The sequence below is a fragment of the Anomaloglossus baeobatrachus genome, chromosome 3 (assembly GCF_048569485.1).
Source record: "Anomaloglossus baeobatrachus isolate aAnoBae1 chromosome 3, aAnoBae1.hap1, whole genome shotgun sequence".
Classification (NCBI taxonomy): domain Eukaryota; kingdom Metazoa; phylum Chordata; class Amphibia; order Anura; family Aromobatidae; genus Anomaloglossus; species Anomaloglossus baeobatrachus.
In genome coordinates this window covers 701,400,332-701,413,724 of record NC_134355.1, presented here as the reverse complement: position 1 = coordinate 701,413,724, position 13,393 = coordinate 701,400,332, and the positions used below count along the sequence as shown (strand labels likewise).

The following is a 13,393-nucleotide window of genomic DNA, read 5'->3' as shown; positions in this document are numbered from 1 at the left end:
TTCCTTCTCCTCCCGCCCTCAGCCCTGACAGGCAGGGGAAGGGCGGGAAGCTGCACAGAACGAGCAGCACTGAGGGCTGGAGCATGCTTTGCATACTCCACCCCTCTCACTGTGCACAGTGCGGCTCCAGTTCCCGCACTTTCTCGGCCACGCCCACGACTCCCTCCTCTCCTCAGGACGCCGGCAGCCATTCCTGTCAGCTCCTCGGACGCAGCAGAGGGGGACAAAGTCTGGGAGACCCAGGCAGGGACTTGGGTGGCCTCACAACCGCTTGAAGCGGGTGGTAAGCAGCACCTGTGGTGCTAGCCCCATTGTGCAGTAGTGTAACTATACTGTATATGTTTATGGTATATACTTTACACTGTATGGGGCACAGTTGATTTCTGGCTATATACCCTATTGTGTTGCTCAGGGAAGATAATAGCATGGCGCCCACAAAAGGCAGGGGTGCCAAAACACAGGCTTATTATGCTGCCTGCGCCGCATGTACGACCCCGCTACCGGCAGGTTCCACTGACCCTCATTGTATACAGTGCTCGGGCCCTGTGACACTTACTCAGCCAGAGCCTCTGCTAAGAGGGGCCCAGGGGGAGCCACCTGCTGACAATGTCCAGGTGACGGGGACAGAGTTTGCAAAACTCTCTGAGACTATGGCTAAGATACTAGAAGCCTTGCAGTACAGGCCGGTATCTCAGCACAGGGACTCTGTTGAATCTTTTTTCCCTGGCCCCCCTCAGTTGGACCAACAATGTCCTCCCGGGGTATCTCATAGATCCCAGGCTGAGGGTTCTGACACAGACCCCAGCCCCAGACCGACTAAGCGAGCTCGCTTAGATTTTCCCTCGACATCATCATATTGTTCAGGGTCTCAGCGAGGGGAATCTCGAGTTGATGAAGCGGAGGTAGCTGATCAGGATTCTGATCCTGAGGGCGCTCTCAATCTTAATACTCCAGACGGGAACGCCATAGTGAATGATCTTATTGCATCCATCAATCAAATGCTGGATATTTCTCCCTCAGTCCCTCCAGCAGAGGAGTCGGCTTCTCAGCAGGAGAAATTCCGGTTCAGGTTCCCCAGGCGTACACCGAGTATGTTTCTGGACCACTCTGATTTCAGAGAGGCAGTCCAGAATCACCATGCTTGTCCAGATAAGCGTTTTTTCTAAGCGCCTTAAGGATACACGTTATCCCTTTCCACCTGATGTGGTTAAAGGTTGGACTCAGTGTCCCAAAGTGGATCCTCCAATCTCCAGACTGGCGGCTAGATCCATACTTGCAGTGGAAGATGGGGCTTCACTCAAAGATGCCACTGACAGGCAGATGGAGCTCTGGTTGAAATCCATCTATGAAGCGATCGGCGCTTCTTTTGCCCCAGCATTCGCAGCCGTATGGGCGCTACAAGCTATCTCAGCAGGTCAAGCGCAAATTGAAGCAGCCACATGCACGTCCGCGCCACAAGTGGCGTCCATTACCACTCAGACCTCGGCATTTGCGTCTTACGCTATTAATGCTGTCCTGGACTCTGCGAGCCGTACGGCGGTGGCAGCCGCCAATTCGGTGGTACTCCGCAGGGCCTTGTGGCTACGGGAATGGAAGGCAGATTCTGCTTCCAAAAAGCGCTTAACCAGTTTGCCAATTTCTGGCGACAGATTGTTTGGCGAGCGTTTGGATGAAATTATCAAACAATCCAAGGGAAAGGATACATCCTTACCCCAGCCCAAACCGAACATGCCCCAACAGAGGAGAGGGCAGTCGAGGTTTCGGTCCTTTCGGGGCGCGGGCAGGTCCCAATTCTCCTCGTCCAAAAGGCCTCAGAAAGAGCAAAGGAACTCTGATGCATGGCGGTCTAAGTCACGTCCTAAAAAGACCACCGGAGGGGCAGCTAACAAAGCGGCTTCCTCATGACTTTCAACCTCCTCATTCCGCATCCTCGGTCGGTGGCAGGCTCTCCCGCTTTTGCGACACCTGGCTGCCACGAATAAAAGACCGCTGGGTGAGAGACATTCTGTCTCACGGTTACAAGATAGAGTTCACCTCTCGTCCCCCGACTCGATTCTTCAGGTCATCCCCGCCTCCCGAGCGAGCAGAGGCTCTTCTGCAGGCGCTGCGCACTCTGAAGGCAGAAGGAGTGGTGATCCCTGTTCCTCTTCAGCAACAGGGCCACGGTTTTTACTCCAACTTGTTTGTGGTCCCAAAGAAGGACGGGTCTTTCCGCCCTGTCCTGGACCTGAAACTACTCAACAAACACGTAAAAACCAGGCGGTTCCGGATGGAATCCCTCCGCTCCGTCATTGCCTCAATGTCCCAAGGAGATTTCCTTGCATCGATCGATATCAAAGATGCTTATCTCCACGTACCGATTGCTCCGGAGCACCAGCGCTTCCTGCGCTTCACCATAGGAAACGAACACCTGCAGTTCGTGGCACTGCCGTTCGGTCTGGCAACAGCCCCACGGGTTTTTACCAAGGTTATGGCTACTGTAGTAGCGGTCCTACACTCTCAGGGTCACTCGGTGATCCCGTACTTGGACGATCTGCTGATCAAGGCACCCTCTCAAGAGGCATGCCAACGCAGCCTCGAAGCTACCCTGGAGACTCTCCAGAGTTTCGGGTGGATCATCAATTTTCCGAAGTCAAATCTGACACCGGCCCAATCGCTGACATATCTTGGCATGGAGTTTCATACCCTCTCAGCGATAGTGAAGCTTCCGCTGGTCAAGCAGCAGTCACTACAGAAAGGGGTGCAATCTCTCCTTCAAGGCCAGTCACACCCCTTGAGGCGCCTCATGCACTTCCTGGGGAAGATGGTGGCAGCAATGGAGGCAGTCCCTTTCGCGCAGTTTCACCTGCGTCCTCTTCAATGGGACATCCTACGCAAATGGGACAGGAAGCCGACGTCCCTCGACAGGACTGTCTCCCTCTCTCAAGCGACCAAAGCTTCCCTTCGGTGGTGGCTTCTTCCCACTTCATTATCGAAGGGGAAATCCTTCCTACCCCCATCCTGGGCGGTGGTCACGACGGACGCGAGTCTGTCAGGGTGGGGAGCGGTTTTTCTCCACCACAGGGCTCAGGGTACGTGGACCCAGCAAGAGTCATCGCTCCAGATCAATGTTCTGGAAATACGGGCAGTGTACCTTGCCCTGAAAGCGTTCCAGCAGTGGCTGGAAGGCAAGCAGATCCGAATTCAGTCGGACAATTCCACAGCGGTGGCATACATCAACCACCAAGGCGGCACACGCAGTCGGCAAGCCTTCCAGGAAGTCCAGCGGATTTTGCTGTGGGTGGAAGCAACGGCCTCCACCATCTCTGCAGTTCACATCCCAGGCGTGGAAAACTGGGAAGCAGATTATCTCAGTCGCCAGGGCATGGACGCAGGGGAATGGTCCCTTCACCCGGACGTGTTTCAGGAGATCTGTTGCCGCTGGGGGGTGCCGGACGTCGACCTCATGGCGTCCCGGCACAACAACAAGGTACCGATGTTCATGGCACGGTCTCAAGATCCCAGAGCTCTGGCGGCAGACGCCTTAGTTCAGGATTGGTCGCAGTTTCAGCTCCCTTATGTGTTTCCTCCGCTGGCACTGTTGCCCAGAGTGTTACGCAAGATCAGGCCCGACTGCCGCCGCGTCATCCTCGTCGCTCCAGACTGGCCGAGGAGGTCGTGGTACCCGGATCTGTGGCATCTCACGGTCGGCCAACCGTGGGCACTACCAGACCGACCAGACTTGATATCCCAAGGGCCGTTTTTCCATCTGAATTCTGCGGCCCTCAACCTGACTGTGTGGCCATTGAGTCCTGGATCCTAGCGTCTTCAGGGTTATCTCAAGACGTCATTGCCCCTATGAGACAGGCTAGGAAACCAACGTCCGCCAAGATCTACCACAGGACGTGGAAAATTTTCCTGTCGTGGTGCTCTGCTCAGGGTTTTTCTCCCTGGCCTTTTGCCTTGCCCACTTTTCTGTCCTTCCTTCAATCTGGACTGGGAAAGGGTTTGTCGCTCGGCTCCCTTAAGGGACAAGTCTCAGCGCTCTCTGTGTTTTTCCAGAAGCGCCTTGCCAGGCTTCCACAGGTACGCACGTTCCTGCAGGGGGTTTGTCACATCGTTCCTCCTTACAAGCGGCCTTTAGAACCCTGGGATCTGAACAGGGTGCTGAGGGTTCTTCAGAAACCACCATTCGAGCCAATGAGAGATATTTCTCTCTCACGCCTTTCGCAGAAAGTGGTTTTCCTAGTTGCAGTCACTTCTCTTCGGAGAGTGTCTGAGCTAGCAGCGCTATCATGCAAAGCCCCTTTCCTGGTGTTTCACCAGGACAAGGTGGTTCTACGTCCGGTTCCGGAATTTCTCCCTAAGGTGGTATCCCCCTTTCATCTCAATCAGGATATCTCCTTACCTTCTTTTTGTCCTCATCCAGTTCACCAATGTGAAAAGGATTTGCACTTGTTAGATCTGGTGAGAGCACTCAGACTCTACATTTCTCGTACGGCGCCCTTGCGCCGCTCGGATGCACTCTTTGTCCTTGTCGCTGGCCAGCGTAAAGGGTCACAGGCTTCCAAATCAACCCTGGCTCGGTGGATCAAGGAACCAATTCTCGAAGCTTACCGTTCTGCTGGGCTTCCGGTTCCCTCAGGGCTGAAGGCCCATTCTACCAGAGCCGTGGGTGCGTCCTGGGCTTTGAGGCACCAGGCTACGGCTCAGCAGGTGTGTCAGGCGGCTACCTGGTCGAGCCTGCACACTTTCACGAAACACTATCAGGTGCATACCTATGCTTCGGCAGATGCCAGCCTAGGTAGACGAGTCCTTCAGGCGGCGGTTGCCCACCTGTAGGAAGGGGCCGTTTTACGGCTCTATTACGAGGTATTATTTTACCCACCCAGGGACTGCTTTTGGACGTCCCAATGGTCTGGGTCTCCCAATGGAGCGACAAAGAAGAAGGGAATTTTGTTTACTTACCGTAAATCCCTTTTCTTCTAGCTCCAATTGGGAGACCCAGCACCCGCCCCTGTTTTTTTGTGTACACATGTTGTTCATGTTGAATGGTTTCAGTTCTCCGATATTCCTTCGGATTGAATTTACTTAAAACCAGTTTATAATTTTTTCCTCCTTCTTGCTTTTGCACCAAAACTGAGGAGCCCGTGGGAGCACGGGGGGTGTATAGGCAGAAGGGGAGGGGCTTAACACTTTTAGTGTAATACTTTGTGCGGCCTCCGGAGGCATAGCCTATACACCCAATGGTCTGGGTCTCCCAATGGTCTGGGTCTCCCAATTGGAGCTAGAAGAAAAGGAATTTACGGTAAGTAAACAAAATTCCCTTCTTTTCCTCCCTAGAAGTCTCTACTCCCACACGTTTTGAAAGACTATGCAGAGCTGGGGTCTCCACCAAGGGCCTTATCTCAGATATATATCGTATTTTAATTACCCCCTACACTGAAGCAAGCCAAATCATACATATATTAGTAAATGGGAGAATTTTCTTGGTGAGACCATTCCCTTGTGTATGTGGAGACTGATCTGGGATACTGCCTCAAAAACATCCTCGTGCTATGTCTATAACGAAAATCAGTACAAATTACTCATGTATTGGTATCACACCCCATCACTACTACATAAACTAAATCCAACTATACCCGACAACTGCTGGAGATGTGGTACTACAGGGGGAGACATACCGCACATATTCTGGGTATGCCCCAATATCCAGTGCTTCTGGAAGTTGGTACAATCTCTTATCTATGAAGTAACTGACCTTCAGATACCCCTGGATCCTAAGTTTTATCTATTAAATATTCCACCTGTCCAATTGGGAAAGAGAGTGAAAAGGTTACTATTACACAAACCACAGCGGCCAGCTGGTAGCCCGTAACTAGAGGTTGACTTATCCGCCCTCACTTAGTGATCTCCATTCTCTGATCCAAGATGTGAGGAGGATGGAGTACTTATCTGCCATGTCAAATAATATGGGGGATCTATTCGAGAGTGTTTGGTCCCTTTGGGATATTTACTGGGCTAATAAACATAATGGCTTGGCATGGTCATGATGGAAGTTTGATATACTCACCCCCCCCCCCCATTCCGTTCCCTCCTTCCTTATGTCTCCCTGTCTAGTATTGTAACGTTCGTATTGTCACATTCCTTGTTTCTATTGTTAGGCTCTGTGCGCACTGGGAAATGAAATTTCCTTGAGAAAATTCCGCATGCTCTCAAAGATTACCGCACCCGCGGTAAAAAACCGCGGGAAACCGCACCCGAAAACCGCATGCGGTTTGCCGCGGTTTGCTGCGGTTTTACCGCGGTATTATTCGCGGTATTGCCGCGGTTTTGGCGCGTGCGAGTTGGGATGTGCTTTATTGCATTCAATGCAATAAAGCACATTGAAAAAAAAAAAAAGTCATTTAATTCTGATAGTAGATAGACAGAAGAATAGATAGAGGGATAGATAGATAGACAGACAGATAGATAGAGGAATAGATAGATGACAGATCGCTGCATTTCCCACGGTCGGCAGTGAGTTCACATTACCGGCCGTGGGAAATGACGGTAATTACCTCTGCTGTCTGCTGCTTTCATTCAGCGCTGTGTCTGTGACAGTCGCGGCTGGATGGAAGCAGTGCAGGACCCTGTGGATTATGCCGGAGCTGTGTGGATTACGTCGGAGCTTTGTTTGGGAGGGGTTAATAAAATGGTGAACGAGGCTTGTTTGTTTTATTTAAAATAAAGGATTTTTGGTGTCTGTGTTTTTTCACTTTACTTACGGGTTGATCATGTCAGCTGTCACATAGACGCTGCCATGATCAAGCCTGGGGTTAATGGCGGTGGTCCCCCATCACCATTAACCCCTTGTATTACCTTGCTGCCACTGCTACACGGTGGCAAGAAGAGCCGAGGACACGCCGGTGCTGCCGCATATATGTATGCGAAAGTGCCGGGGCAGCTGCGGCTGATATTCTCGGCTGCCGGAGGGGGAGTGAGGCGGGGGACATTATCCCTGCCCCTCTCCCTCCCCAGCCTGAGAATACCGGGCCGCCGCTGTGTGCTTACCTCGGCTGGAAGGTGAATATGAAGTGGAGCCCACGTTCTTTGTTTTCTATATTTCCGTTTTCTTTCTATATGTGTTCTATGTGTCTGTGTCTATGTGTTCTATGTCTGTGATGTGTTCTATGTGATCTGTGTGTGTGTTTACTCTGCACGGCTTCCTCTTCCTGTAATGACATCACTTCCCTGCAAAACCGCAGACAGGCGATGTACATTACCGGAGGTAAACCGCGAAATACCGCAGGGAATAACGCAGGAAAACGCAGTGAACCGCACAGAATTTGCTGCCTGCGTTATTCCCTGTGGGATTTCACGATTACATTGGAGTCAATGGAGTGAAATCCCGCAGCGATGTGCGGAAAAGAAGTGACATGCACTTGTTTTTGCTGCGGGATTCCCGCAGCAAAACATGCAGCTGTCAAATTCCGCCCAGTGCGCACAGGATTTTTTTTCTCCATAGGATTTGCTGGTGATTCACTGCAGAGATGTTATGAACATTTTCTGCAGCGAAACATGCAGCAAATCCGCGGAAAATCCGCGGCAAAATCCGGTAAGTGCGCACAGGGCCTAATAGTGAATAAGATATGTGCCATGATTTAAGGTTCAAAGTTATGCTCACATGCTTGTGGGACATATCCATGTATTTTATTTTCCTTGTTTATCTTGAAAAATGTAATGAAAATTCAGTTATAAAAAAAAAAATTGCTCGCGCCTTTCCAGACCAACAGGAATGTTTGAGGTTTGAAAATCCAAGTGTTTGCTATCCTTAAAAACAAAGGGATTAACCAGGAAGGAGAGGAGGAATCAAGACGGATTATTTGCTGCAAACAATTTAGATTATAAAATTTATTTTGTATAATTAGGAAGTGGCAACTCAGTGTCAAAGATTTCTTGATTCCCTCACCAATATGTGATGTACAGGGTGGGCCATTTATATGGATACACCTAAATAAAATTGGAATGGTTGGTGATATCAACTTCCTCTTTGTGGCTCATTAGAATATGGGAGAGGGTTAACTTTTCAAGATGGGTGGTGAACTTGGCGGCCATTTTGAAGTCGGCCATTTTGGATTCAACTTTATTTTTTCCAATGGAAAGAGGGTCATGTAACACATCAAACGTATTGAGAATTTCACAAGAAAACCAAGGGTGTGCTTGGTATTATTGTAACTTTATTCCTTTATTAGTTATTTACAAGTTTCTCTTTGTTTACAGCCATTGACGTGTCACAGAGGTTAACACGTGAGGAGCAGATAGAAATTGTGTTGATGTCTGGTGAACGCATTACCCGGGTCATTGGAGCAGATTTCAATGCAAGACACCCTACGAGACCACCCATCTCCCATGCTACAGTTAGCAAACTGCTTTCCAAATTTCGTGAAACAGGTTCAGTGTTGGATATGGCCACCAAGGTCTCCCAATCTGATCCCCTAAAGGCTGCTTTACACCTTACAATTTCGCATACGATATCGTATGCGATGTGACCCGCCCCCATCGTATGTGCGGCACGTTCAATTTGTTGACCGTGTCGCACAAACTATTATTTCCCGTCACACGTACTTACCTTCCATACAACCGCGATGTGGGCGGCGAACATCCACTTCCTGGAGTGGGAGGGACGCTCGGTGTCACCGTGACGTCAAGTGGCAGCCGGCCAATAGAAGCGGAGGGGCGGAGATGAGCGGGACGTAATCATCCCGCCCACCTCCTTCCTTCCGCATTGCCGCGGGACGCAGGTAAGCTGTGTTCATCGTTCCCGGGGTGTGACACACAGCGATGTGTGCTGCCTCGGGAACATTGAACAACCTGACGTTCAATTTTTAGTAATTGAACGACGTGCATGCGAACAACGGTTTAACGTTCTATCGCAATCGCACAGAGGTTTCACACGCTACAATGTAACTAACGATGCCGGATGTGCGTCACTTACGACGTGACCCCGCTGACACATCGTTAGATAAATTGTAGCGTGTAAAGCCCGCTTTAGACTTTTATCTTTGGGGGTCATCTGAAGGCAATTGTCTATGCTGTGAAGATACAAGATGTGCAGCATCTGAAACAACGGATACTGGAGGCCTGTGCGAGCATTTCTTCTGCAGTGTTGCTATCAGTGTGTCAAAGTGGGAGAAGAGGGTTGCATTGACAATCCAACACAATGAGCAGCACTTTGAGCACATTTTATAAGTGGTCATAAAATTGTAAATAATTAATGAACAAATAAAGTTGCTTTAAAACCAAGCACACCATTGTTTTTCTTGTGAAATTCTCAATAAGTTTGATGTCACATGATCCTCTTCCCATTGAAAAGATAAAGTTGGATACAAAATAGCTGCCATGGTCACCACCCATCTTGAAAAGTTTCCCCCCTCCCATATACTAATGAGCCACAAATAGGAAGTTGATATCACCAACCATTCCCATTTTATTTAGGTGTATTCGTATAAATGACCCACCCTGCAATGCAGGTTACATGGCCGGTGAAATGTATCGAATTGGCTCATGAACTTTTGGCTCAAAAACGTGCATCAAAAATGACGTGTTATTCCAGTCTAATAGAAATATTTGTAAATTTGTCTGAGCTGTGATTTAAAAAAAAATTAAAAATAAATTTCATTTTTTTTTTATCTCCAACAGAAAATGCAAGTGATCATTCTGGAGGAAATGTCATGTTATCACTAGAATGTAATGTAAAAGATGAAGAGAACATGTGTCAGTCCTCAGGAAAAAACCTCATTACAATTAATGTACATCAAGGAGATCCTGTTAAATGCAAGAGAAATCACACAAGAGAGAAGCTGTACTCATGTTCAGAATGCGGGAAACGTTTTAAAGTAAAATCACATCTTGTTGGACATCTAAGAATTCACACAGTGGAGAAGCCGTACTCATGCTCAGAATGTGGGAAACATTTTTCAAACAAACATAATCTTATTAGACATCAAAGAATTCATACCGGAGACAAGCCGTTTTCATGTTCAGAATGTGGGAAATGTTTTATTATAAAATCACAACTTGTTAGGCATCAGAGAATTCACACAGGAGAGAAGCCATATTCATGTCCAGTATGTCAGAAACGTTTTACACACAGATCAAGCATTATTAAACATGAGAATGTTCACACAGTAGAAAAGCCGTATTCATGTTCAGAATGTGGGAAATGTTTTAAAGATAAATCAAATCTTATTCAGCATAAAATAAGTCACACAGGAGAGAAGCCGTATTCATGTTCAGTATGTCAGAAAAGTTTTACATATAAATCAAGCCTTGTTGAACATTTGAGAGTTCACACAGGAGAAAGGCCGTTTTCATGTTCAGAATGTGGGAAATGTTTTAAAAGTAGAGCAAATCTTATTACGCATAAAAGACGTCACACAAGAGAGAAGCCGTATTCCTGTTCAGAATGTCGGAAATGTTTTACTGCAAAATTTCGTCTTGTTATACATCAGAGAATTCACACAGGAGAGAAGCCATATTCATGTTCAGTATGTGGGAAATGTTTTACACAAAAATCAAGTCTTGTTAAACATCAGAAAGTTCACACAGGAGAGAAGCTGAATTCAGGTTCACTATGTGGGAAACAGTTGAAAGAAAAGTCAAATATTGTTACACATGAGAGAAGTCACCCTGGAGAGAAGCTGTATTCATGTTCAGAATGTCATAAAGTTTTTAAACTTAAAAGAAGTCTCACTGCACATGAGAGAATTCACACAGGAAATACATACTCATGTTCCGACTGTGGAAAACTTTTAATGAGTAAAGCAAATCTTCTTTCTCATGTGAAAAGGCACACAGAGAAAAAGACGTATTCATGTTCAGAATGTGTAAAAAATTTTACGAGAAAAGCAAATCTTCTTTCTCATATAAAAACGCACACAGGAGAGAAGACATATTCATGTTCAGTATGTTGGAAATGGTTTACACAAAAATCAAGCCTTGTTAAACATCAGAAAGTTCACAAAGGAGAGAAGCCATATTCATGTTCAGAATGTGGGAAACAGTTTAATACTGAAGCTCTGCTAAGTGATCATCAAAGAGATCACACTGAAGAGAAGCAATTTACATGTAGTGAATGTGGGATGTGTTTTATATATGAATCAACTCTTCTCAGACATAAGAAAGTTCACAATCAGATTGTGGAAAATGTTTCTTTAAACAAATAATTTCAGGTTAAATATCCAAGAAGTTACACAGCAGAGAAGCTGTATTCATGCTCAGAATGTGGAAATTGCTTTATAAGCAAAGACAAGCTTCATACTCATCAGATAAGTCACACACAGGGGAAGCTGTTTTGATGTTTAATATGAAAAAATGTTTTATAAAGCAATTAAAGCAAAAATATTTATCTTTTTTACAAGTCAGTAATATTATTTGTAGACATTAACTTTTTTATTGCATACACTGAAGCTGCCAAACACCAAAATTACATTTACCTGGTGTCAACTGTGACATGGATCCTTTGGGGACAATGATCCTGACCGGCTCTATAATTAGTGATGGGCGATCCCGATCTGTAAAGTGTACACGATCCCGATCACAAGCTGTCCTGGGAAGCTCGTGTTACAGATTCAGTATGGTTTGGGTCCAGGGGCTCTAAAAAAAAAAATAAAAGCAACCTATTAAAAAAACATTATGATCATACTTACAGGTCCCGCAGTGCGTCATGCAGACAGTCTCCCGGCCACTGCTTCCACGACCGATCATTGCTGTGCCGCCCGGTATCCAGCACTGACTAAAAGGACCTTCCATGACGTCATAGCTATGTGACCAGTCAGGTGTGAATGTTGTACAGACATTGGCTTACAGACTGGTCACATGAGTATGATGTCTGCTAAAGGTCCTGTTAACTAAACTTTGACAGTCACTGTGTGAGTGTCGCATCGCATCACGGAGCACAATCTCCCGACAGGAGCGGGTCAGCCTCATGTGTTTCCATGCAGCTGAGGCGCTCCTGTCCTGAGAGCATCAGGTGCGGGGTGATACAATGCGAGAGTGCAATCATACCCTCAGTCACAAATTAGTAGAATGAGAAAAGGCACTCGCCAAGATGAAATACAATGTCCTTTATTTCATAAAAACGAGGATAGGTAGGGAGAGGATACGGAGGGCGAGGACCTCTCCCTACCTGTTCTCGTTTTTATGTAATAAAGGACCTTGTATTTTATCTTGGTGAGGTCCTTTTCACATTCTACTAATTTGTGATTTTTCCTTAATTGTTCCTATGATTGGCACCTCCTATTTTTGTGTCCTAGTTCTCTTTTTTAGCTACTGATTTTTCTTTTGCTAATTTAACTCTTGTTGGAGTCAGTAGTGCTGGACTTTCTGCTCGCTGTGCTTTTTTTTCAATACCCTCACTGTCAGCCTGCTTCTTGCTCTGTAGTGAGCGATGTAGCGAAGCTGACATGGCTCTCTCTCTCTGATTTTCACTTTGTATAGACGCTGTCTGTACAGAGTGATGAAGCAGACATTGCTGTCCCTGTGAACTGCGTCGGACTACGTATTTTTTTATAATAAGGATGGAGTCTCTAAATGGTTTCTTTTTTATTTCTAATAAAAACATTTTTTCTAAGAAACAATGCACCATTTCCAGGGTCTGCTGCGGGCTGCCGAGAATCCCAGCCCCCAGCTGCCTGGCTTTCCCTGACTGGCGATCAAAATGTGGCGGGATCCCACGCATTTTGTTTCAATTTTTTAATAAAACAAAAAGTGCTTCCCTGTATTTTGATTGCCAGCCAAGGTAAAGCCAGGCAACTTGGGGCTGGAACTCTGAGCAGTCCGCAGCCGCCCTGGAAATGGCGCATTGTTTTTTAGCGCCATTTCCAGGCGCTTTACCTGGCTCATCCAGCGTACCTGGTAGCTCGCTGGGTAATAAAGGGGTTAATATCAGCTTTGTATTCTCAGATGGTACTAAGCCTGAAATTAATGGTGTCACGCCAAATTAGACATGGTCACCTTGAATTACTAGTAAACAGTAAAAAAAAAAAATTTTTACTAGAAATAATACAAAAAACATTTAGACTCCATCTTTATTATAAAAACAATTCTAAAGGCTGCTTTACACGGTACGATCTATCGTGCAATTTGACGATCGATCGTACCCGCCCCCGTCGTTTGTGCGTCACGGGCAATTAGTTGCTCGTGGCGCACAAAGTCGTTAACCCCCGTCACACGCACTTACCTGCTGTGCGACGTCACTGTGGGCGGCAAACATCCTCTTCCCGAAGGGGGAGGGACGTTCGGCGTCACAGCGACGTCACATAGCGGCCACCAAATAGAAGCAGAGGGGCGGAGATGAGCGGGTCTTAAACATCCCGCCCACCTCCTTCCTTCCGCATAGCCGGCGGGTGCCGCGGGACGGAGGTAAGCTGCT

General features: G+C 47.1%; 1 protein-coding gene across 1 annotated transcript in view; it reads left to right on the top strand.

The window, feature by feature from the left end:
- LOC142297102 (uncharacterized) overlaps positions 1-11,351 on the top strand; it is a 55,854-nt gene extending 44,503 nt beyond the window's left edge. Inside the window, exon 7 of the mRNA XM_075341363.1 lies at positions 9,661-11,351. Within this exon, the coding sequence (XP_075197478.1) occupies positions 9,661-11,186 (1,526 nt within the window). The 3' untranslated portion in view covers positions 11,187-11,351. The remainder of the gene's footprint in view (positions 1-9,660) is intronic.
- Positions 11,352-13,393: the final 2,042 nt, after the last annotated feature.